The sequence below is a fragment of the Schistocerca nitens genome, chromosome 4 (genome assembly GCF_023898315.1).
Source record: "Schistocerca nitens isolate TAMUIC-IGC-003100 chromosome 4, iqSchNite1.1, whole genome shotgun sequence".
Classification (NCBI taxonomy): Eukaryota; Metazoa; Arthropoda; class Insecta; order Orthoptera; family Acrididae; genus Schistocerca; species Schistocerca nitens.
The window spans coordinates 958,572,225-958,599,020 of NC_064617.1; the positions used below are offsets into that span (position 1 = coordinate 958,572,225).

Genomic DNA, 26,796 nt, shown 5'->3' on the forward strand with positions numbered 1-26,796 from the left:
AGAAGATAGCGTCGCAACGAAAAACGCCTTTATTTTAATGATTCCCACTCCAATTCACGTATCATGTCTGTGACACTGTCTCCCCTATTTCACGATAATACAAAACGAGCTGCTCTTCTTTGTACTTTTTCGATGTCATCCGTCAGTCCCACCTGATGCGGATCCCACACCGCACAGCAATACCCCAGAATAGGGCGGACAAGCGTCGTGTAAGCAGTCTCTTTAGTAGACCTGTTGCATCTTCTAAGTGTTCTTCCAATGAATCGCAGTCTTTGGTTTGCTCTACCCACAATATTATCTATGTGATCTTCCAATTTATGTTATTTGTAATTGTAATCCCTAAGTATTTAGCTGAATTTACAGCCTTCAGATTTGTGTGGTTTATCTCGTAATCGAAATTTAACTGATTTCTTTTGGTACTCATGTGAATAATTTCACACTTTTCTTTATTCAGGGTCAATTGCCACTTTTCGCACCATACAGATATCTTATCTGAATCATTTTGCTATTCGTTTTGGTTTTGATGACTTTACAATACGGTAAATGACAGCATCATCTGCAGACAATCTAAGACGGCTACTCAGATTGACTCCTATGTCGTTAATATACACTCCTGGAAATTGAAATAAGAACACCGTGAATTCATTGTCCCAGGAAGGGGAAACTTTATTGACACATTCCTGGGGTCAGATACATCACATGATCACACTGACAGAACCACAGGCACATAGACACAGGCAACAGAGCATGCACAATGTCGGCACTAGTACAGTGTATATCAACCTTTCGCAGCAATGCAGGCTGCTATTCTCCCATGGAGACGATCGTAGAGATGCTGGATGTAGTCCTGTGGAACGGCTTGCCATGCCATTTCCACCTGGCGCCTCAGTTGGACCAGCGTTCGTGCTGGACGTGCAGACCGCGTGAGACGACGCTTCATCCAGTCCCAAACATGCTCAATGGGGGACAGATCCGGAGATCTTGCTCGCCAGGGTAGTTGACTTACACCTTCTAGAGCACGTTGGGTGGCACGGGATACATGCGGACGTGCATTGTCCTGTTGGAACAGCAAGTTCCCTTGCCGGTCTAGGAATGATAGAACGATGGGTTCGATGACGGTTCGGATGTACCGTGCACTATTCAGTGTCCCCTCGACGATCACCAGTGGTGTACGGCCAGTGTAGGAGATCGCTCCCCACACCATGATGCCGGGTGTTGGCCCTGTGTGCCTCGGTCGTATGCAGTCCTGATTGTGGCGCTCACCTGCACGGCGCCAAACACGCATACGACCATCATTGGCACCAAGGCAGAAGCGACTCTCATCGCTGAAGACGACACGTCTCCATTCGTCCCTCCATTCACGCCTGTCGCGACACCACTGGAGGCGGGCTGCACGATGTTGGGGCGTGAGCGGAAGACGGCCTAACGGTGTGCGGGACCGTAGCCCAGCTTCATGGAGACGGTTGCGAATGGTCCTCGCCGATACCCCAGGAACAACAGTGTCCCTAATTTGCTGGGAAGTGGCGGTGCGGTCCCCTACGGCACTGCGTAGGATCCTACGGTCTTGGCGTGCATCCGTGCGTCGCTGCGGTCCGGTCCCAGGTCGACGGGCACGTGCACCTTCCGCCGACCACTGGCGACAACATCGATGTACTGTGGAGACCTCACGCCCCACGTGTTGAGCAATTCGGCGGTACGTCCACCCGGCCTCCCGCATGCCCACTATACGCCCTCGCTCAAAGTCCGTCAACTGCACATACGGTTCACGTCCACGCTGTCGCGGCATGCTACCAGTGTTAAAGACTGCGATGGAGCTCCGTATGCCACGGCAAACTGGCTGACACTGACGGCGGCGGTGCACAAATGCTGCGCAGCTAGCGCCATTCGACGGCCGACACCGCGGTTCCTGGTGTGTCCGCTGTGCCGTGCGTGTGATCATTGCTTGTACAGCCCTCTCGCAGTGTCCGGAGCAAGTATGGTGGGTCTGACACACCGGTGTCAATGTGTTCTTTTTTCCATTTCCAGGAGTGTAGATCAGGAACAATAGAGGGCCTATAACAGTTCCTTCGGGAACGCCGGATATTACGTCTGTTTTACTCGATGACTTTCCGTCTATTACTACGAACTGTGTCCTTTCTGACAGCAAATCACGAATCCAGTCGCACAACTGAGGCGATACTCCGTAGGCACGCAGTTTGGTTAGAAGACGCTTGTGAGGAACAGTGTCGAAAGCCTTCTGGAAATCTAAAAATATGGAATCAGTTTGACATCCCCTGTCGATAGCACTCATTACTTCATGGGTACAAAGAGCTAGTTTTGTTTCACAAAAACGATATTTTCTGAATCCGTGCTGACTATGTGTCAATAAATCGTTTTCTTCGAGGTACTTCATAATGTTCGAATACAGTATATGTTCCAAAACACTACTGCAAACCGACGTTAGTGATATAGGCCTGTAATTCAGCGGATTACTCCTATTTTCCTTTTTGGGTATTGGTGTGACTTGAGCAATTTTCCAGTCTTTAGGTAGGGATCTTTCTGTGAGCGAGTGGTTGTATATAATTGCTAAATATAGAGCTATTTTATCAGCATACTCTGAGAGGAATCTGACTGGTATACAATCTGGACCGGAGGCCTTGCCTTTATTAAGTGTTTTAAGCTGCTGTGTTACACCGTGGATATCTATTTCTTTGTTTCTCATCTTGGCAGTTGTTCTTCATTGAAGTTCAGGAATATTTACTTCGTCTTCTTTGGTGAAGGAGTTTCGGAAAACTGTGTTTAATAACTCTGCTTTAGTGGCACTGTCATCAGTCACTTTACCGTTGTTATCGCGCAGTGAAGGTATTGATTGCGTCATGCCACTGGTGTGCTTTATGTATGACCAGAATCTCTTTGTGTTTTCTGCCAGATTTCGAGACATAATTTCATTGTGGAAATTATTAAAGCATCTCGCATTGAAGTACGCGCTATATTTCGAGATTCTGTAAAACTTTGCCAATCTTGGGGATTTTGCGTTCTTTTAAATTTGGCATGCATTTTTCGTTGCTTCTGCAACAACGATCTGACCCGTTTTGTGTATCATGTGGGATCAGTATCATCTCTTATTAGTTTATGTGGTATATATCTCTGTATTACTGTTGATGCTATCTTTTTGAAAACATCCCACAACTTTTCTACACTTACATGATCAGACCGGAAGGAGTGAAGACTGTCTCTTAAGAATGCGTTAAGAGCATTTTTATCAGCTTTTTTTTAAATAGATATACTTTGCGTTTCTTTTTTATGGTTGTAGGTGTTACGGTATTCAGCCTATTAGCAACTGCCTTGTGGTCGCTAATCCCTGTATTCGTCACAATACTCACTATTTGTCCATGATTATTTGTTGCTAAAAGGTCAAGTATGCTTTCGAAACCATTTACGCTTCGAGTGGGCTCATGAACTAATTGTTCAAAATAATTTTCTGAGAAAGCATTCAGTACAATTTTGAATGACGTTTTGTGCTTTAAACGTATAATTTTTCCAGCATATCGAGGGTAAATTCAAGTCACCATCGACTACAATTGTATGAGCTGGGTACTTATTTGAAATAAGACTCAAGTTTTCTTTGTTCAACAACTATACCTTCTGAGTCGGAGGGTCAGTAAAACGATCCAATTAATAGTTTAGTCCGATTATCAGGTATAACCTCTGCCCACACTATTTCACACGAACTATCTACTTCAATTTCACAATAAGGCAAACTACCTCTGACAGCAATAAATACTCCACCACCAACTGTATTTAATCTATCTTTTCTGAACATTGTTAGATCGTTTGAAAAGATTTCGGCTGAACTTATTTCCGGCTTTAGCCAGCTCTCTGTACCTACAACTATTTGAGCTTCAGTGCTTTCTGTAAGGGCTTGGAGCTCTGGTTCTTTCCCAACGCAGCTAAGACAATTTACAGCTACAATACCAATCGTTTCTACAACTACCTTACTGTGTTTTAGCTGCCCACTTTTAGGCGGACTGTCCTTCTGTCGTTCCCTGAGACCCTTTTGATTTAAAATTCCCACCAGTCTTAAAAATGACCATGTATTCGATGCCGCGGGAAATCTGCCTCTGTCTGGCAACATTGGATTCAGCAGGCAGCTGCAGTGCACCGATGTGACAAACGTGAGTTGCGGCGAGTCCCCAGCTTGCTAACATTGCCTCCCTCCGGCCCCGCCATCACGAACCCAGAACACTGTCTAGGCCTACGACGCGTCATTGCAGTCTACGGTGCCAGTGAACTTGAAGTGAAAGCGAGTTGTGTTGCCGATACTGGTACAATATTTTTGCTAGTAGCCATGAGAGAGGAATGGAACACATGGATGATGGATGAAACTCAACATGAATTCAGGCTGAAGAGAGATTTAAAACGACCTACAATCAAACAAGTGGGTCAGTGGATAAAACAGTCGTGATCTGGAGTGAGAGAGGACATTATTGTTAAATCTTTCAAGAAGTGGGGCATAAACAAAGCTCTCGATGGCAACGAAGACCGTCCTATATACACTATGTGATCAAAAGTATCCGGACAACCACAAAAATATACGTTTTTCATATAAGTTGCATTGTGCTGCCACCTACTGCCAGGTACACCGTATCAGCGACATCGTGAGAGAGCAGAATGGGGCGCTCCGCGGAACTCTCGGACTTCGAACGTGGTCAGGTGACTGTGCGTCACACGTCTGTACGCAAGGTTTCCACTCTCCTAAACATCCCTAGGTGCAGTGTTTCCGATGTGATAGTGAAATGGAAACGTGAAGGGACACGTGCAGCACAAAAGCGTACAGGCCGACCTCGTCTGCTGACTGACAGAGAGCGGTTCTAGGCGCTTCAGTCCGGAACCGCGTGACTGCTACTGTCGCAGGTTCGAAACCTGCCTCGGGCATGGCTCTGTGTGATGTCCTTAGGTCAGTTAGGTTTAAGTAGTTCTAAGTTCTAGGGGACTGATGACCTCAGATATTAAGTCCCATAGTGCTCAGAGCCATTTGAACATTTTCAGAAATTGTGAGTACGAATGCCCATTTAGAAAGCCTGGGATAGTGTAAGGCCCCTATGACGCTGCACCATCCGTTTACGCTCCACGGCCGTTGATGTTGCACCTGACGAAACCAGTGTGGATTTTCGGCTGCCCAATAGTGCATGTTATGGAAATTTACATTAGAGTTGTTTGTAAACCTTTCTTCATCGGTAAAGAGCAAACGTTGGAAAAACGTAGCGTCGTCTCTCATCTCAGCTGCTGAAGAGTGAACCGACAAAATTCTGTACGATGTTCTAAACCACCGTCGTCCAGTGCTCAGTGTAGTGACAGATGATGGGGATGGACATTCTGTCTCGTATCACTGTGCGGATCCATTAGCGTCGTAGTCAGAACAGCTTCTTCGCGTCCTCTGTCAGTTGCAGTCTTCTTTCTTGTCCTCTTTTTGAAGTTCAAGCAGTCTATCCGCACTAGCGTCTTAATAACCCGTGCAATTGCCTGGATCATCGGATACTGGCGATCCACGTAGGTAGCCCCACACTGCTGTACTATTTTTACGGTATTTCTTTTACATTCACCACATAAAAGTAGCATATCCATCGTCTCCTCATTGGTATATTTGTCTGCAAGCAACGAATATCGAAGCAGTAATGAACGGCCTACAGTGCACACAAGTAAACAGGCAAATGTGTTGACATGTGTTGACACAGCGTAACACGGGCACCGTTAATGCCGATTATGGCCACCATTCTCTCAGATTCTAGGACATTTCTCGAATTTTTTACGGCATTTTTCAACGTGAACATTAACAAACGCTATACCACTTACTTGTCTTCTCAAAATCTATCGAACGCAGCTATAAAAATTATGCGGTTTCATTTAAAAATGTATTTGCTTCAATATCTCCGTTGGTACCAGCGCTAAAAACATTAAATAAACAAAAAAGAAACAGGTGACCCTCCACTCTCTAACATTTGCCGAAAACCGCATTTCGATATGTGTAACCGCTCGCGAAATAAAAGGGGTGTTACGTCTTACGTAACTCACCCTGTATAGGGATGAAGTGTCCTCCTCTATGTAAAAGCAGAAGATGACAGCGGTTTGAACTGCAAGATAATGTCAAAACCCTTGCGTAGAGTCATTATAATGTTTGACTGACTTGGTTATCAGATGAGTTTTTGATGTACGAATAACATTGTTTGTTTTGATAATTCACGGTGTACTTCAGGGTGTAAGCTAGATCAGCAGCGTTTAGCAGACAATTTTTATGTATTTAGATGTACCAAGACCGAGATATGGTCATCGACTAACCTATAATTTAATTAGGTAGTGCTAATTAAGATTGTGTGCATTTTAATAAATGATTGAGATGGTTCTGATGCAGAAGTATTCAATTCTAAAGCCCATTGTGCTTACAAAGTATGTCTTGTATTTTGCTGCAATGTTAGAATTTTTCGAGTTTTGTAATTGCACCTGCATGTGTTTAGATAAATAATTTTATTTTCGAAATATCAACTTTGTCATTATCTTTGCTTTTCATTCATCTTTGGTCATGTTGTGTGTAAACAAAGTAAAGATTCTCCATTTACATTGCTGTTTAAGTGATATATCATAATACAACCACCTTCTTCATTCCTTCGTAAAATGGCGTTTGTTTGAGTATAGTGTTATTTTGTGGTTGAGTATAAGAAATAGAATGTTAGAGAGCCATAGTTCCAATTGGTAAATATTGCACCAGTTTGTTTTGTACTTAACCTCTGTTATGTGTAGTTCAGTTGTAATATAAGGCATCTGTTATGTTTTCTAGTGATGCGCAATTTTTGGCCCCTTAAAATGGTGGCGAAACATTACTGAAAACCATTAGTGATGACACTACGTTCTATGACAAAACATCAAATTGAAATATATTTAAATTGAGGGTGCATTATACCCAATACCAAAAGTAGGCCTAATTATTTACAGTCTTCCACTAATTCAGAATTACTATTTGTTGTTGGAGGTCACTTCTCATTCAGACATACCTACTCATTTGGGTTATAGTATATTGGAGATCACACTATTATTCGAATTTCTGAGGACAATTGTATCTAGAGGGGACCGACATTAACTTAGAGACCATGCTTGCACATACACTCCTGGAAATGGAAAAAAGAACACATTGACACCGGTGTGTCAGACCCACCATACTTGCTCCGGACACTGCTAGAGGGCTGTAGAAGCAATGATCACACGCACGGCACAGCGGACACACCAGGAACCGCGGTGTTGGCCGTCGAATGGCGCTAGCTGCGCAGCATTTGTGCACCGCCGCCGTCAGTGTCAGCCAGTTTGCCGTGGCATACGGAGCTCCATCGCAGTCTTTAACACTGGTAGCATGCCGCGACAGCGTGGACGTGAACCGTATGTGCAGTTGACGGACTTTGAGCGAGGGCGTATAGTGGGCATGCGGGAGGCCGGGTGGACGTACCGCCGAATTGCTCAACACGTGGGGCGTGAGGTCTTCACAGTACATCGATGTTGTCGCCAGTGGTCGGCGGAAGGTGCACGTGCCCGTCGACCTGGGACCGGACCGCAGCGACGCACGGATGCACGCCAAGACCGTAGGATCCTACGCAGTGCCGTAGGGGACCGCACCGCCACTTCCCAGCAAATTAGGGACACTGTTGCTCCTGGGGTATCGGCGAGGACCATTCGCAACCGTCTCCATGAAGCTGGGCTACGGTCCCGCACACTGTTAGGCCGTCTTCCGCTCACGCCCCAACATCGTGCAGCCCGCCTCCAGTGGTGTCGCGACAGGCGTGAATGGAGGGACGAATGGAGACGTGTCGTCTTCAGCGATGAGAGTCGCTTCTGCCTTGGTGCCAATGATGGTCGTATGCGTGTTTGGCGCCGTGCAGGTGAGCGCCACAATCAGGACTGCATACGACCGAGGCACACAGGGCCAACACCCGGCATCATGGTGTGGGGAGCGATCTCCTACACTGGCCGTACACCACTGATGATCGTCGAGGGGACACTGAATAGTGCACGGTACATCCAAACCGTCATCGAACCCATCGTTCTACCATTCCTAGACCGGCAAGGGAACTTGCTGTTCAAACAGGACAATGCACGTCCGCATGTATCCCGTGCCACCCAACGTGCTCTAGAAGGTGTAAGTCAACTACCCTGGCGAGCAAGATCTCCGGATCTGTCCCCCATTGAGCATGTTTGGGACTGGATGAAGCGTCGTCTCACGCGGTCTGCACGTCCAGCACAAACGCTGGTCCAACTGAGGCGCCAGGTGGAAATGGCATGGCAAGCCGTTCCACAGGACTACATCCAGCATCTCTACGATCGTCTCCATGGGAGAATAGCAGCCTGCATTGCTGCGAAAGGTGGATATACACTGTACTAGTGCCGACATTGTGCATGCTCTGTTGCCTGTGTCTATGTGCCTGTGGTTCTGTCAGTGTGATCATGTGATGTATCTGACCCCAGGAATGTGTCAATAAAGTTTCCCCTTCCTGGGACAATGAATTCACGGTGTTCTTATTTCAATTTCCAGGAGTGTAGATGAACCACTGCACAGGAAGATCACAAATGTCTGATGAATGGCCATTAGCTGTATGGTATGGTCGACGGTCCCCTGTGAGTCAAGTTGTCGTCCATTTGATTATGGGACATCATAAACCCATTGCTACCAGGACTCTGTGGAGACAAATGCGAAGGCTTTAGTAACTGACGACTGACATCACTTTCAGCCCCTTCCCATAACTTTTGGTCACTCAGTCTACGGTTCTCTTCACTGGAAATTTTCTGAAAAGCTGCCCCCTCAAATATAGACTGACCTTCATCTGACGCAGTTCCGACATGATGTCGCGGTCCGGGTCCCGCAGCCAGCGCAACGACTTCTCCGCAGCGGCGTCCTTCCCCACGGCCAGCAGGTAGTAGGGCGACTCGGGCATCCATGCAAAGCACGCCACGGCCACCAGCGGCGTCACCATCCCAATGATCGCCAGTGTCGTGTACGAGACGAACGGGCCCACGCAGTAGTCGATCATGAAGCCGGTCGTCATCGAGACCTGGATCAGCGAGGAGAGCGCGCCTCTGACGTCTGCCTGCCAACGGAAATTACACAATACAGCACTACAGCATTCGAATCCACATTTGAAATGAAGCTAATAAAAAAGTAAAAATCATGGTTAATGACAATACTGAACCCCACACAGAATGTTTCCAAATGCAGTCTTCAACATCTACATGATGTAGAAGCGTGTTGATGTTGAACTGCGCATTTACAAACTTGTATGTGGTAGGTGTGCTTCACCCCTTCTACAAAAGCAGAAGAATGTATGGTTCTTACAGTTTTTGGTAAATCGAACTTTGCAAGCCATGCAATTGAAAACTGTTACACAGTAAACGACATCGATGAAACACTAGAGATACTCCTCGCTGCAGACATATTTAATAATCAGGGGTATGACAGGAAGCAAAAAGTCTAGTAAGCACGGTTCTGAATAGCAGGCCTTAAGAGCTAAGAGCATTTCTTCATCTTTGGTACTATTAAGCACATCTTTACTGTTGCAAGCTCTTTGGTTCCCACATTTTGGAGATGGTAGAGTAGACCAAAACAAATAAAATGACCAGTAAACACAGCTTCTAAACTACCTATTTTCAGAGCTATGAGCACTTTATTCTTGCTTCTGTGAAATAAATATCTTCTGCTGAGCTCTTAAGATATGCGTTTTAGGACCCAAGTCTACTAGACCTTTTTTTTTTTGTTTTGATCCGTGCTACCTCCTACCAAACTACCGAAAGCACAGAGTTAGCAGTAGAAGAGATTGGTTTCACAGTATTAATAATGAAGAAGTGCTCGTAGTTTTTAAGTTATGCATTGTAGAATAGATTAGATTACATTTACTTTCATTCCAATTGATTCGTAGTGACGAGATCCTCCAGGTTGTAGAACATGTCAGAAGAACAACAATATATGACAAATATTTCTAACTCAAACAAATAAGTTAATGTACCATTCCACAGGTCCTAAGTGGAATGATCGTCATTTATTAATGACCACTATATGAAAGAATCATTTTACAAATACTAATGCAATGAATTTAAATTAAAAAAGTTTTTTATTTATTTATAAGGTAATAAACGTGTAATGCAACTAGTATAATACTTATTTACAATGAACACCTTACTGCACTGAATTGGTGCAGAAGTTAGATTGTACTTACACACTCACACACATACACACACACACACACACACACACACACGCACACACGCACACACACACACACACACACACACACACACTTATTTACAATGAACACATTGCTGCACTGAAATTGTGCAGAAGTTATATTGTACCTAAATATACACACGCACAAATCAGTTGGTTCTACAGAGAAATTCGTCAATGGAGTGGGAGTTGGCCACCAATAAATCCTTTAGGCTTCTCTTAAACTTAATTTCATTGGTTGTTAAGCTTTTTATGGCTGCTGGAAAGTTATTGAAAATGTGTGTTCCTGAATAATGCACACCTTTTTGTACAAGACTAAGTGACTTTAAATCCTTGTGAAGATTATTCTTATTTATAGTATTGATTCCAGGAATTGAGCTGTTGGTTTGAAAAAGTGATATATTTTTAATGACAAATTTCATTAAGGAATAAATATACTGGGAAGCAGTAGTTAGTATCCCTAGTTCCCTAAACAGGTTTCTGCAGGATGTTCTTGAGTTCACACCACATATAACTCGTACTGCACGTTTTTGTGCCCGGAAAACTGTAGCCTGGCTTGATGAATTACCCCAAAAAATAATCCCATATGACATTATGGAATGAAAGTAAGCATAGTATGCCAGCTTTTTCATTTTTATATCCCCTGTGTCTGACACAATTCGCATTGCAAATAGAGATTTGTTAAGATGCTTCAGCAGTTCTGTGGTGTGCTTTTCCCAGTTGAATTTATTATCAAGCTGTAATCCCAAGAATTTAACACTGTCCACTTCTTCTATCTGCTTGTCATCATATGTCAGACATATACTCGTGGGACACCCCTTACAAGTTCTGAACTGTGTGTAGTGTGGTTTTTTTTTCAATGTTTAGTGACAAGGAATTGGATAGGAACCAGTGATTAATGTCCACAAATATTTTATTAGCTAATCTTTCTAAGACAACACTTGATTTGCTATTTATTGCAATGTTTGTATCATTGGCAAACAAAACGAACTTGGCATCTGGTAATGTTACTCATGAAAGGTCATTGATATACACAAGAAAAAGTAAGGGCCCTAAAATGGAACCTTGTGGGACCCCACATGTAATTAGTACCCAGTTCGATGATGCCTGATAGTCCGCAGCTCGTGGCCGTGCGGTAGCGTTCTCGCTTCCCACGCCCGGGTTCCCGGGTTCGATTCCCGGCGGGGTCAGGGATTTTCTCTGCCTCCTGATGACTGGGTGTTGTGTGCTGTCCTTAGGTTAGTTAGGTTTAAGTAGTTCTAAGTTCTAGGGGACTGATGACCATAGATGTTAAGTCCCATAGTGCTCAGAGCCATGACCATAGATGATGCCTGATAGCTTGATACATGTCTCTTTCCTAATAACACCCTTTGTTTCCTGCCAGAGATACAAGATTTGAACCATTTTGCAGCATTTCCTGTTACACTATAATATTCTAATTTACTTAAAAGGATATTTGATTTACACAGTCAAATGCCTTTGACACATCACAAAATACACCAGTTACCTGCAATATTTTATCTAATGAATTAAGCACATTTTCACTGCAAGTGTAGATAGCCTTCTGAATATCAGATCACTTTAGAAATCCGAACTGTGACGTTGACAGTATGTTATTTGAGATAAGATGGTTATAAAGCCGATTGTACATTACTTTTTCTAAAATTTTTGAGAATGCTGGAAAAAGTGAAATTGGATGGAAATTTGATGCTATTTCTTTATCTCCCTTCTTAAACAGTGGCTTAACTTCAGCACATTTTAACCATTCAGGAGATATTCCACTGATAAATGACTGGTTACACAGATAGCTTAATATGTTACTTAACTCAGAATCACATTCTTTAATTACCTTTGTTGATATTTCATCATACCCACTAGATGTTTTTGATTTTAAAGATTTTATGATGGACATTATTTCTGCTGGGGTAGTGAGGGTCAAATTCATATTATGGAAGTTTCTTGAAATGTCTGGTCTGAGGTATTCCATAGCAGCATCTACAGAACCTGACAACTCCATCTTTTCAGTAACAGTTATGAAATGTTTGTTAAAAAGTTCTGCAACACTATACACATCTGTCACTAATGTATCATTTACTCTTAATGCTATTTGTCCCTTTCATGTCTGGTTCTACCGGTCTCCTCCTTCACTATATCCCATATTGTCTTTATTTTGTTATGTGACATGAGTATCTTTTCCTTGTAATATATTTGCTTTGATGTCCATATTACGGTCTTTAATATTTTGCAGTATGTGCTATAACATCAACATCGGAACTGTTTCGGATTGACAGATACAGTTTTCTTTTTGTTTTACAAGATACCCCTATTCCTTGAGTTATCCATAGCTTCTTTGTAGACTTTGCTCTAACCTTAGTAAGAACCTATGTTTATTAGGAATTTTTGCTTCGAATGGTCTTTCCTGTCACAACCCTGAATTTTTACCATTCCTCGTGGGAAAACCTGTATACACAAACAGTCCAACCTCAACCTTAATAATAATAAAATCAGTAACCCTTTATAATACTATACTCAACAACTCCACCGTACTCTACAACAGAATTAGTATAGTTTGTTAATACAGGATGATTAACAACTTCATCCTGATGGATCAACCTGCATCACAAATTGTCAGCCCCTATGTATTAGATTAGAAGTATCTAGATTTCCTTATGTGTCTTCGATAACTTTAATTTTTAACTTCGTATTTTCGTTTGATTTATTAAATTGCATGAACATTTAGAGATTATAAATTTGCATCCCTCCCCTCGCTTAACCTAGTCTTGCTCCTCAGCTTGTAAAGCTATTATCGATATGATCTTTATTGCTCTGGTCAAACTTCCTTGTCCATTTTTACATAAAGTGACTTCTGTGTAACTATGCTCTTTGATGCAACATCCAGGTAAATGTTTATTCACTATTTATGATAATTTATGTAATTGTAATTACTCTATGGATGTAATGTCAAAAGTAATGTGTTGTAAAAAAATGTAAAAGTTAAAACTTTAATTGTAATTTTGGTTTACGCATAGGGAAAGTAGGTTTGTATTCATGAAAAACTTGGTGGGAAGTCCTTCTGCAACGGAAGTGGTTAGGCAGGAATAGAAAAAGTGGATCTGGCGGTCAAACTGCGAAACTCCTTTGTGGCATGAGACAGACAGGCTTGCAGCCAAAGGGTGGGCATCTTGTGCACTGAAAGAGGCGAGAAGAACTGGAAGATTAAATAATATAGATTCAGATGCGGAAGTAATTTGGCTTATTTTTCATGGTGTACTTTGGTTAGCTCTGCACTATGAAAATGCGACGCTAAAAAGAGAATTTTCAGAGCTTGTTACACAGGAAGAACCATGGATACTTTTCCCGTCTTTTTTTGAGTAGAACAGGAGACCGACACTGCCACCAGCTTCATCTGAAGTTATCAGCTGAGTAACGCATACTTGCATGGATCAGTTATATGGTTTCATTTTCATTAATAATTCTGGGTGCTGTAAACTTTGTGTCGAGCCATCATGTTTTATCACTAGATATTTACCTGGAGAGGGTCCTATCCCAAGTGCAACGATAAATCTAAGTATCCTATTTTATTGAACTGAAAAGCTATTATCTTCCTTTATGAAAGTAAATAAAATTGGTGAAGTTGTAAAGTACATAATTATTTAGTGAGCCTAAGTTTTGAAATACTGCATGTAGTTTTCATAAAGGGACAGTTAATATTTCATCAAAGTACAATTACTAAGAGCAGATTTAAAGTATTTAGTTCAAAGATATTTTTATTGCAGTAATAACATGTACAACTTCATGTGTTACGTTGTTAACAGTGTTTCTTGTATTGTGTTGTGACTGAAGTGCTCAGCCTCGATCTGATTCCACTGATAGATAAGTTTTATATTTCAAATTACAACAACAGTAATCAAGTATAAGCAATTGGCTAGAAACATTCAGACTATACTAAATCCAGGTTTCACATGTTCCCCTTGAGCTAAATAATATAAGGAAGTGAATATTCCTTGAGAATGCAAATAATGATCAGTACAAAAGATACAATTACTTCATAACTATTTCAGTAGTAGTAATTTCCTGTAGTTAAACTGACAAAAGAACCTCTTCTCCTAGTCAGTACTGCTCCACCATTAGTAAGTATTTACCTATAAATATCACTATCTTCCTATTGTAATGCACATATAGTGTTACTAAGAGCCAGTTGATGCCTAAACGTATTACTACTCATCCTGTGTAGTTAAAGTCAAATCACCGGTGTATAACTTGCTAAATTGTGCTACTATCTTCCATATTACCAGAAAACACAAGTTCAGTATCAAGTAAAGTCAATCACAATAGGTAACTTTCTTTATGGACCATGTTAGTACTTGGTACAACTTTGCCTAATTAGGATGGCGACCTTTACCTTTTGCTTAATTACAGTTTATTTTATTACTAATAGAAAGTTGGTTCGATTCCCGTTTGTTTTTGGTGTTGTTTCCTCTCAACAGCAAGCTTTACAGAATCGAAAAACAGTCCAATACCTTTCCAATGCGCACAGTCACAATCACAAAAATAAAAATACTTTCACAGGAGTAACATTATCGGTATATTACTAATCTGATAATATGCAGTAGTCTTACAACCTCCCCTGCCCCAGCCAACACTCCACTCACTCCTTTCTCTCCCCCCTCCCCCCACTTCCACCCCTCCTCTCCTCTCCTCTCCTTTCATCTCCTTCTGTCTTCCCTCCCCTTCCCTTTCCTGCCCACCTCGTTTGTCCTCTCCCTTCTCCACCGTTCCCTTCCACTCCTCTCAACTGTGTCCCTTCTTATCTCTCCTCTCCTTCCTTTCCCCTCTATCCTTCCCCTTATTCTCCCGATTGTCCGCTTTCCTCCTCCCCACACGTTACCTCCTCCCTTCCCTTACGTGTTACATTTTACTGCTCTTGAACAGTGTTAGTTTTACTTAGTATGCAGATATCAAAAACTGAATAACTTTGTAAACTTTGCCAGAAAGTGAAATTTTGATTTAAAGCTGGTCAACATTTTTGCTGTAACCCTTTTCTGTTACCAAAGTAATCTCCATGGACAAACAGATTCATCCATGTTGCTCCTGTGCTGTGTTAGTTTACTTGTCATTGGAACACTTGTCATGGCGGTTAGAAGTGACTGTAAGTGAGGTGACGTGTTCAAACTGAAGAACTGTGTTTACTATGTCGACGTATGCTTCTTGGCGTGAACCAACAAATCTTGCATCGGATTGCTATTTTTGTGCCTACCTCCCTTAAGGAAAGGAGTCAACACTTAGAGAAAGAGGAATATTCAATACACTGACATCCCATCTGTCATTCGTCCTGTGTTCATGGAGAAGGATTGCCACTTCCAGTTTCCCCACGTGTACCCCCATCAAGCAGTGATAGCGATAATGCTGAACCAACACATACAGCCGAAAAAGTGCAGTCGACTGCCAATCATACTGACCCTAAATTTAGCCCAATGACGTCATTTGGAGAACCACGCAAACTCACATGGTGTGAACTTAGCGATCTGATAAGGGATTTAGCTCCCGTACTCTTTCTTACCTTCACGACTGCAGCAGTGGAATCTCTCCACTGACACAGTATGTGATTCTATGTTTCGGGAGCCGCATATGCTGCCTTAACTAAAGAAAGTTGTACCATGTTGAAATACGCTGATCAGGCAGAACATTATGGCCACCGACCTATTATCGATACAAACCTATCCAGGCGTAAGCCTGCACGGCCGGATGGTAACGTGCTTGCCTCCAATTCAAGCTGGCCTGGGTTCGATTCCCGGCCGGGTTGGAGATTTTCTCCGCTAGGGGACTGGGTGTTGTGTTGTCCTCATCGTCATTTCATCCTCATCACCAGCGCGCAAGTCGCCCAATGGGGCGTCGACTGAAATAAGACTTGCGCTTGGCGGCCGAACTTCCCCGAATAGAGGCCTTCTGACCAACGATGCCATACGCTCATTTAATTTCACCTGTCCAGGCGATAGCAGCGTCACCTGGCGAGGAATGGCTGCTATTCAGACAAACACATGGTGCATATACACTCCTGGAAATTGAAATAAGAACACCGTGAATTCATTGTCCCAGGAAGGGGAAACTTTATTGACACATTCCTGGGGTCAGATACATCACATGATCACACTGACAGAACCACAGGCACATAGACACAGGCAACAGAGCATGCACAATGTCGGCACTAGTACAGTGTATATCCACCTTTCGCAGCAATGCAGGCTGCTATTCTCCCATGGAGACGATCGTAGAGATGCTGGATGTAGTCCTGTGGAACGGCTTGCCATGCTATTTCCACCTGGCGCCTCAGTTGGACCAGCGTTCGTGCTGGACGTGCAGACCGCGTGAGACGACGCTTCATCTAGTCCCAAACATGCTCAATGGGGGACAGATCCGGAGATCTTGCTGGCCAGGGTAGTTGACGTACACCTTCTAGAGCACGTTGGGTGGCACGGGATACATGCGGACGTGCATTGTCCTGTTGGAACAGCAAGTTCCCTTGCCGGTCTAGGAATGGTAGAACGATGGGTTCGATGACGGTTTGGATGTACCGTGCACTATTCAGTGTCCCCTCGACGATCACCAGTGGTGTACGGCCAGTGTAGGAGATCGCTCCCCACACCATGATGCCGGGTGTTGGCCCTGTGTGCCTCGGTCGTATGCAGTCCTGATTGTGGCGCTCACCTGCACGGCGCCAAACACGCATACGACCATCATTGGCACCAAGGCAGAAGCGACTCTCATCGCTGAAGACGACACGTCTCCATTCGTCCCTCCATTCACGCCTGTCGCGACACCACTGGAGGCGGGCTGCACGATGTTGGGGCGTGAGCGGAAGACGGCCTAACGGTGTGCGGGACCGTAGCCCAGCTTCATGGAGACGGTTGCGAATGGTCCTCGCCGATACCCCAGGAGCAACAGTGTCCCTAATTTGCTGGGAAGTGGCGGTGCGGTCCCCTACGGCACTGCGTAGGATCCTACGGTCTTGGCGTGCATCCGTGCGTCACTGCGGTCCGGTCCCAGGTCGACGGGCACGTGTACCTTCCGCCGACCACTGGCGACAACATCGATGTACTGTGGAGACCTCACGCCCCACGTGTTGAGCAATTCGGCGGTACGTCCACCCGGCCTCCCGCATGCCCACTATACGCCCTCGCTCAAAGTCCGTCAACTGCACATACGGTTCACGTCCACGCTGTCGCGGCATGCTACCAGTGTTAAAGACTGCGATGGAGCTCCGTATGCCACGGCAAACTGGCTGACACTGACGGCGGCGGTGCACAAATGCTGCGCAGCTAGCGCCATTCGACGGCCAACACCGCGGTTCCTGGTGTGTCCGCTGTGCCGTGCGTGTGATCATTGCTTGTACAGCCCTCTCGCAGTGTCCGGAGCAAGTATGGTGGGTCTGACACACCGGTGTCAATGTGTTCTTTTTTCCATTTCCAGGAGTATAGTATCAGTGAGTGTGCTGTCCGTGTGAAGAATGGCGAGGGGGTACTATCCATCAGAGTTTGACTGAGGACAGATTCTGATGACATGCAGGCTCAGCATAAGCAGTTTGGAAACTGCACGAATTGTCGGGTGGTCGAGGAGCGCTGTGGAGTGTGTCTTCAGTGCATGGCGAAACGAAGGTGAAAGGACATACAGATGTGTTAGGGTTGGGCGGCCACCCCTCATTTCAGATGTCGGACGTTGTAAGCTGGGCACAGTGGTAAAACAGGACAGGCAGCGAACTGTGGTGGAACTAACATCAGACTTTAATGCTGGATGGCGTATAAGTGTGTCTGAACACACAGTGCACCCAACACTCCTAATAATAATCCTCCGGAGCTGATTACCCATGTATGAGGTGCGGCTAGAAAAAAACCGGACTGATGCTGGAAAAAACATTTATTTACAATTATTTACAATTTCATGTTATCTCCTTCAATGTACTCTCCTCCTCGGTCTCTACACCGCTCCATACGAATTTTCCACTGTTCATAGCAATGCTGCAGATCATTTTCGGTAAGTCCATACATTACTTCCGTCGCTTTTTCTTTTACTACTTCAACAGTCTCAAATCTAGTTCCTTTCAAAGCTGACTTGACTTTAGGGGAAAAAAAAGTCACAGGTGGCCAAATCAGGTGAGTAGGGTGGATGATCTAAGATGGGAATGTTGTGTTTTGCCAAAAACGTCTTCACTGACAACGCACTGTGAGCTGGGGCATTGTCTTGGTGAAGGATCCATGACTTTTTTCTCCACAAGTCGTTCCGTTTTTCTCCGTACTCGCTCACGTAGGGTAGCCAGGACGCTAATGTAGTAATGCTGATTCACTGTTTGTTCCTCTGGTACCCAATCAATGTGCACAATCCCTTTGATGTCAAAAAACAATCATCATTGCCTTGAATTTCGATTTTGACATTCGTGCTTTTTTTTTTGTCGTGGAGAACCAGGAGTTTTCCAATGCATCGATTGGCGTTTAGTTTCGGGATCGTAAGTAAAAAACCACGATTCATCGCAAGTAATAACATTTTGTAAGAAGGTGGGATCACTTTCAATGTTTTCCAGGATGTCAGAACAAGTCATTCTTCGGCGTTCCTTCTGTTCAATTGTGAGACACTTTGGAACCATTTTTGAACACACTTTGTTCATGTTGAAACTTTCATGAAGAATCTGCCTAACACTTTCCTTGTCAACTCCTGTTAACTCAGACACTGCTCTGATTGTTAAACGGCGATCTTGTCGAACAAGTTTACCGATTTTTTCAATGTTTGCATCGGTTTTTGCTGACAATGGTCTGTCAGTGCGAGTGTCATCACTGGTGTCTTCGCGGCCATCTTTAAATCGTTTAAACCACTCAAACACTTGTGTTCGCGATAAACAATCATCGCCGTACACTTGTTGTAACATTACAAACGTTTCACTTGCAGATTTTCCTAGTTTGAAACAAAATTTGATGTTAACACGCTGTTCTTTCTGTACACTCAACATTTTCCGACGCACAGACAAAACGTCAACTACTTAAAACAGACGCCACGGGCAGACTGAGTGCAGGAGGTAGATGAAACTCGAGCAGTAGGCGGAGCGAGAGTCACGTGACAGGCCACGCGACTTTCAGCCTTATTGCATTCGTTTTATTGTTTCACCAGTACTAGTCCGGTTTTTTTCTAGCCACACCTCGTATGTGGCAGTGTTAACGGCATGACATTGAAAACTATGAATAACGATACCTTCTTCGTCATACTGATGGGAGGGCGCGAATTCGTCGTCTTCCAGGGGAACTGCTCCTTGAATACGTCGTCTTCCAGGGGAAGAACTCCTTGGCACCCGTAGTGTGGGACAGAGACCAGCTGGTGGCAGCTCCGTTATGCTCTGAGAAACATTCACGTGGGCATCTGTGGGTCCAGTGAAGCTCATGCAATGCATCACGATGGCCAAAGAGTATCGTACTGTACACTGGGTGCAGGCCATGTACACCCCTTCGTGACGGTCATGTTTCCCAGTGGCATTTTTCAACACGAGAATGCGACATGTCACAAGGCCAGGAGTTTGATGGATTGGTTTGAGGAGCACAGTGGCGAGTATAGTGATACTGCAATGTCTAGAAGCCCTCGGGTACAGCCAAGTGCAAGCACGAAAACGGGAGAGGGGCGACATGTACCTGAGCGATCTCCCCCACGTAGGTCGGCATGGCGGCGAAGATGAGTCCGACGCCGAGGCCGGACACGAAGCGCACGACGCACAGCCAGACGGGCTCGTACTCGCAGAAGATGAGCGCCACCCAGCTGAGCACGATGGGCGCGGCGCCCAGCATGACGGTGGCCTTGCGGCCCAGCTTGTCGGACAGCCAGCCGCCCAGCCAGGGGCCCACGGCGGCGCCCAGCGACGGCAGAGACCCCGCCCACGACGCCTCCGAGGGGCTCAGGCTCATCTTGGGCAGCGCCGGCGACGACCACGCCATTACGATGCCGCCCGCCAGCATCGCCAGGTCGCCTGTCGGCAGCCATCAAAACTCTGCGAAACACCGTCATCCCTAAGACAGCTTACACAGCCGTCTGTCGCATCTCTCCTCCAAGCCTCCCTGTCGACAACTAAATACTACAGACCTTAAAACGGGAGAGATGGAGCAGTGGTTAGCACACTGGACTCGCATTCCGAAAGACGACGGTTCAAACCTGCGGCCGGCCATGCTGATTTAGGTTTTCCGTGATTTCCCTAAATCGCAAATGCTGGGATGGTTCCTTTGAAAGGGCGCTGCCGATTTCCTTCCCCATCATTCCATAATCCGATGGGACAGATGACCTCGCTGTTTGCTTCCATCCCCCAAATCAACCAACCAACCAACAGACCTTAAGCATGGACGTGTACTAAATGGTTCATATGGCTCTGAGCACTATGGGACTTAACTTCTGAGGTCATCAGTCCCTTACAACTCAGAACTACTTAAACCTAACTAACCTAAGGACACCACACACATCCATGCCCGAGGCAGGATTCGAACCTGCGACCGTAGCGGTCGCGCGGTTCCAGACTGTAGCGCCTAGAACCGCTCAGCCACTCCGGCCGGTGGACATGTACTGCTTGTCACTGTACTTAAGTAGGAAGAATTTTTTTCTGTGTTAACTGATTTCTTCCGTCACCTCTCGGCAAAATAACTTTACAATTACAAATAAAAACGACAGTATTTTGGATGTTCTACAGTTTTAATATAATCATACACTGCAGGCTTTCGCTGCTGGTATTTGCGTCCTGAATGATTTTTTGTTTTATGGACATGAGGCCATGGTCCAAAGTATATTTCTCTGCCTAATATTATACATCCCAAAGCTGATGATGTCTTTAGCATTGAAAAACGGAACATGAAGCAAAGAAATATGCCTTGGGCCATGGCCTAATGCCCACACAACATAAATCATCAGGTATTAAACTTATTTCGTTAAGCAGTTTTAGCTTACAGGGCTGTCGCCGGGTCTCAACTGACTATCGTCATCAAAGAGGATCCAGTGCTATGAACAACACTGAAAAATATTTTACAGATTGAGCCTGAGATGCAGATTAGATTAGATTAATTATTCATTCCATAGACCCAGAAAAGAAGGGATCCTCCTGGGTGTGGAACATGTGAGATAAACACATTACAAAAACGTAATTAGAAAAACTTGAGTTTCATTAATTTTAATGGTCCTCAGTCAATAAACAGTAACATTATGTACATTAATTAAAATTAAACTAATATTTACAGGTTTAATACTTACACCTGCTTTCATTAAATCCATCATTCACACAGTAGCTAGTTACTTGGCTATTACAATCAAGTATTGTCAAACATTAAAGTAAATTGTTCATTCCAATGATCCTCAGTTAAGAACAGTTAAATCATATACAATATTTAAACCTAACCTTCCACAATTTACGGACTTGAGACTTCCATCTGCTTTCCATACATCCGTCATTCACGCAGTAGGTAGTTCCTTGGCTGCTACAACCAAGTATTGTCAAAAATGAAAGTATAATAAATTTTCATTAAAATGGTCTACTGCACTTGTTGATATTCCTGGATGGAATAGAAGCAGTTGGCCACCAAAAATTATTTTAAATTATGTTTAAATTGTGCCTTGTCTGAAACTAAACTCTTAATGGTTGCTGGTAACTTATTGAAAATATGTTTTGTTGAATACTGGACTCCTTTCTGGGCAAGAGTAAGTGATTTTAAATTTTTATGTATACTGTTCTTATTCCTAGTATTGACACTGTGTACTAAGCAGTTAGTTGGAAAAAGAGATGTATTATTTACAATAAACTTCATTAAGGAATAAATATACTGACAAGCTGTGGTTAGTATGCCCAATTCTTTGAATAGGTTTCGACATGATGTACTTGGATTTACACTACACATTACTCTTATTATATGCTTCTGTACTCTAAAAATTTTTTCTTGGTTTGTGGAGTTACCCCAAACTATGATACCATGTGACATAATGGAGTGAAAATAAGCAAAATATGCCATTTTTTTTATATTTATATCCCCTATGGCTGACATCATTTGCATTGCAAACACAGACTTGTTTAGGCGCTTTAGCATTTCGTTAGTATGTCGCTCCCAACTGAATTTATTATCCAGTTGTAATCCCAAGAATTTTACTCTCTCAACTCCTCCTATTTCCATGCCTTCATATTTTATACACACACTAGAAGGAAACCTCTTGGAAGTTCTGATCTCCATATAATGTGTCTTTTCAAAGTTTAATGGTAGTCAATTGGTTATGAACCACTTATTAATGTCAGTAAAAATTTGATTAGCTGCCCTTTCTAAATTTATATTTGATTTACTATTTATTGTAATGTTTGTATCATCTGCAAATAAGACACACTTGGCATCTGGTAATGTAACAGATGACAGGTCATTAATATACACAAGAAAAAAGTAGTGGACCTAGTATGGAACCTTTGGGAACACCACATGTAATTTCTTCCCAGTCAGATGATGTCTGATTGCCTACTGCTGAAGTGTTACATAATGACACCCTTTGTTTTCTATTAGTAAGATATGACTGAAAGCACTTTGCAGCACTACCAGTGATGCCATAATATTTTAATTTACTTAAAAGAATGCTGTGGTTCACACAGTCAGAAGCCTTTGACAGGTCACAGAATATGCCAGTTGCCTCTAATTTGTTGTATAATGAATTAAGGACATTTTCACTGTAAGTGTAAATAGCGTTCTCAATATCAGTACCCTTAAGAAACCCAGACTGTGACTCTGACAGTATGTTATTTTCACTAAGGTGCTTAAGTAAACGCTTGAACATATCCTTTTCAAAGACTTTTGAAAAATCTGGCAAAAGGACAGCAATTTTGCCCTCCTGTTCCACTATTTTCCTATCTCTACTACATATCCTACAGAACCACTGATGAGTCTGATCCACTTCCCCATTTCCCACGCCACTACAGTCACACCAAACCCCGGAGCTAACAATTCTAAGGCTCGTCAGGTACTTTTCACTCATGGTAAGAATCTTACTTCAGCGAGAATATGTCAAATTAAATTACTGAAAAACAAGAAAACACGTTTACGAAAGTTTAGGTCTGGTCTCAATCGTATGTAAACAAACTTACTTTAGTGACAATAAGTTAGATTACCGAAAAAAGAAGAAAAACACGTTTACAAAAATAAGGCCTAGTCACAACTGTATGTAAACAAAGCTATTACCGTATGTGCAAATTTTCCACATACCGGAACTTAAAATTTACGCTGTGTTTCGCAAAATAAGAGTCAAACAACAAAGGGGTACGCTTTTCTTAACTTGCTGGAACGGAACAGAACAATTAGATGAGATTCTATAAGTTTTCTGCGCTAAAATGTATGCAAGAATACGATCGTAACCCTACTTTATGTTCCTTTCACGTTTTCTGGAATAATACGTAAAGAGAAGTGAAACCTTTAATAGTAAGCTTAAAAAACACACTAATACACGTATTAAACTAGTTTCCTGAACTAAACTGAGTTTTATTGCAGTCTAAATCACTTATCTGTACGGCAGGACAAAACTCACGCGTCTCGCCTGGTGGAGGGCTACAAACAGAGTAAATGCCTCTTCGATACTGCAGTAGTAAATAAATTTTAAATGCTAAAGTTAAACAATAAAAAATATAAAGGGAACAAACCAGAAAAACATTGAAGACTAAACCTCTAAAAAAACTCTAATTAATACTCCCATTTTTCCAATGCTTCTCATACTGTGTTCCATCCTATTTCTCCATTTTACATGTATCTGTTTGTTGTACAGCTTCCTTACAGTAAGGTCGTTTGTATACCACTGACATATAATTTACCTGATATACTGTCTTTTACAGCTGTCACTTCTATCTTTTACTCTCTTCCTGCCTCATCTTCCACATGTATCACCCCCTCAAGCTAGTCATCAATACTCTTGTATTTTATTAGTTTTATTTGATTGTGCTTGTCAAGTTAATTTAAAATTTTATATTGTTAATTGCATTGTTTTAATATATGTATACTGTTGTTGTTGTGGTCTTCAGTCCTGAGACTGGTTTGATGCAGCTCTCCATGCTACTCTATCCTGTGCAAACTTCTTCATCTCCCAGTACCTACTGCAACCTACATCCTTCTGAATCTGCTTAGTGTATGCATCTCTTGGTCTCCCCCTACGATTTTTACCATCCACGCTGCCCTCCAATACTAAATTGGTGATCCCTTGATGCCTCAGAACATGTCCTACCAACCGATCCCTTCTTCTGGTCAAGTTGTGCCACAAACTCCTCTTCTCCCCAATCCTATTCAGTACCTCCTCATTAGTTATGTGATCTACCCATCTAATCTTCAGCATTCTTCTGTAGCACCACATTTCGAAAGCTTCTATTCTCTTCTTGTCCAAACTATTTATCGTCCATGTTTCACTTCCATACATGGCTACACTCCATACAAATACTTTCAGAAAAGACTTCCTGACACTTAAATCTATACTCGATGTTAACAAATTTCTCTTCTTCAGAAACGCTTTCCTTGCCATTGCCAGTCTACATTTTATATCCTCTCTACTTCGACCATCATCAGTTATTTTGCTCCCCAAATAGCAAAACTCCTTTACTACTTTAAGTGTCTCATTTCCTAATCTAATACCTTCAACATCACCCGACTTAATTCGACTACATTCCATTATCCTCGTTTTGCTTTTGTTGATGTTCATCTTATACCCTCCTTTCAAGACACTGTCCATTCCGTTCAACTGCTCTTCCAAGTCCTTTGCTGTCTCTGACAGAATTACAATGTCATCGGCGAACCTCAAAGTTTTTATTTCTTCTCCATGGATTTTAATACCTACTCCGAATTTTTCTTTTGTTTCCTTTACTGCTTGCTCAATATACAGATTGAATAACATCGGAGAGAGGCTACAACCCTGTCTTACTCCCTTCCCAACCACTGCTTCCCTTTCATGCCCCTCGACTCTTATAACTGCCATCTGGTTTCTGTACAAATTGTAAATAGCCTTTCGCTCCCTGTATTTTACCCCTGTCACCTTTAGAATTTGAAAGAGAGTATTCCAGTCAACATTGTCAAAAGCTTTCTCTAAGTCTACAAATGCTAGAAACGTAGGTTTGCCTTTCCTTAATCTTTCTTCTAAGATAAGTCGTAAGGTCAGTATTGCCTCACGTGTTCCAGTATTTCTACGGAATCCAAACTGATCTTCCCCGAGGTCGGCTTCTACTAGTTTTTCCATTCGTCTGTAAAGAATTCGTGTTAGTATTTTGCAGCTGTGGCTTATTAAACTGATTGTCCGGTAATTCTCACATCTGTCAACACCTGCTTTCTTTGGAATTGGAATTATTATATTCTTCTTGAAGTCTGAGGGTATTTCGCCTGTTTCATACATCTTGCTTACCAGATGGTAGAGTTTCGTCAGGGCTGGCTCTCCCAAAGCCGTCAGTAGTTCCAATGGAATGTTGTCTACTCCGGGGGCCTTGTTTCGACTCAGGTCTTTCAGTGCTCTGTCAAATTCTTCACGCAGTATCGTATCTCCCATTTCATCTTCATCTACATCCTCTTCCATTTCCATAATATTGTCCTCAAGTACATCGCCCTTGTATAAACCCTCTATATACTCCTTCCACCTTTCTGCTTTCCCTTCTTTGCTTAGAACTGGGTTTCCATCTGAGCTCTTGATGTTCATACAAGTGGTTCTCTTATCTCCAAAGGTCTCTTTAATTTTCCTGTAGGCAGTATCTATCTTTCCCCTAGTGAGATAAGCCTCTACATCCTTACATTTGTCCTCTAGCCATCCCTGCTTAGCCATTTTGCACTTCCTGTCGATCTCATTTTTGAGACGTTTGTATTCCTTTTTGCCTGCTTCATTTACTGCATTTTTATATTTTCTCCTTTCATCAATTAAATTCAATATTTCTTCTGTTACCCAAGGATTTCTACTAGCCCTCGTCTTTTTACCTACTTGATCCTGTGCTGCCTTCACTACTTCATCCCTCAAAGCTACCCATTCTTCTTCTACTGTATTTCTTTCCCCCATTCCCGTCAATTGTTCCCTTATGCTCTCCCTGAAACTCTGTACAACCTCTGGTTCTTTCAGTTTATCCAGGTCCCATCTCCTTAAATTCCCACCTTTTTGCAGTTTCTTCAGTTTTAATCTACAGGTCATAACCAATAGATTGTGGTCAGAGTCCACATCTGCCCCTGGAAATGTCTTACAATTTAAAACCTGGTTCCTAAATCTCTGTCTTACCATTATATAATCTATCTGATACCTTTTAGTATCTCCAGGGTTCTTCCATGTATACAACCTTCTATCATGATTCTTAAACCAAGTATTAGCTATGATTAAGTTGTGCTCTGTGCAAAATTCTACCAGGCGGCTTCCTCTTTCATTTCTTAGCCCCAATCCATATTCACCTACTACGTTTCCTTCTCTCCCTTTCCCTACACTCGAATTCCAGTCACCCATCACTATTAAATTTTCGTCTCCCTTCACTATCTGAATAATTTCTTTTATTTCATCATACATTTCTTCAATTTCTTCGTCATCTGCAG

The 26,796-nt window shown here is 43.0% G+C and overlaps 1 protein-coding gene across 1 annotated transcript in view; it reads right to left on the minus strand.

Annotated features, from left to right (window-relative positions):
• Positions 1-26,796, minus strand: part of LOC126252866 (facilitated trehalose transporter Tret1-like) — a 136,531-nt gene that overhangs the window by 44,321 nt on the left and 65,414 nt on the right. Inside the window, exons 2-3 of the mRNA XM_049953821.1 lie at positions 19,900-20,231; positions 8,835-9,104 (exon numbers count right to left, since the gene is read on the minus strand). Of these exons, the coding sequence (XP_049809778.1) occupies positions 8,835-9,104; positions 19,900-20,231 (602 nt within the window). The remainder of the gene's footprint in view (positions 1-8,834; positions 9,105-19,899; positions 20,232-26,796) is intronic.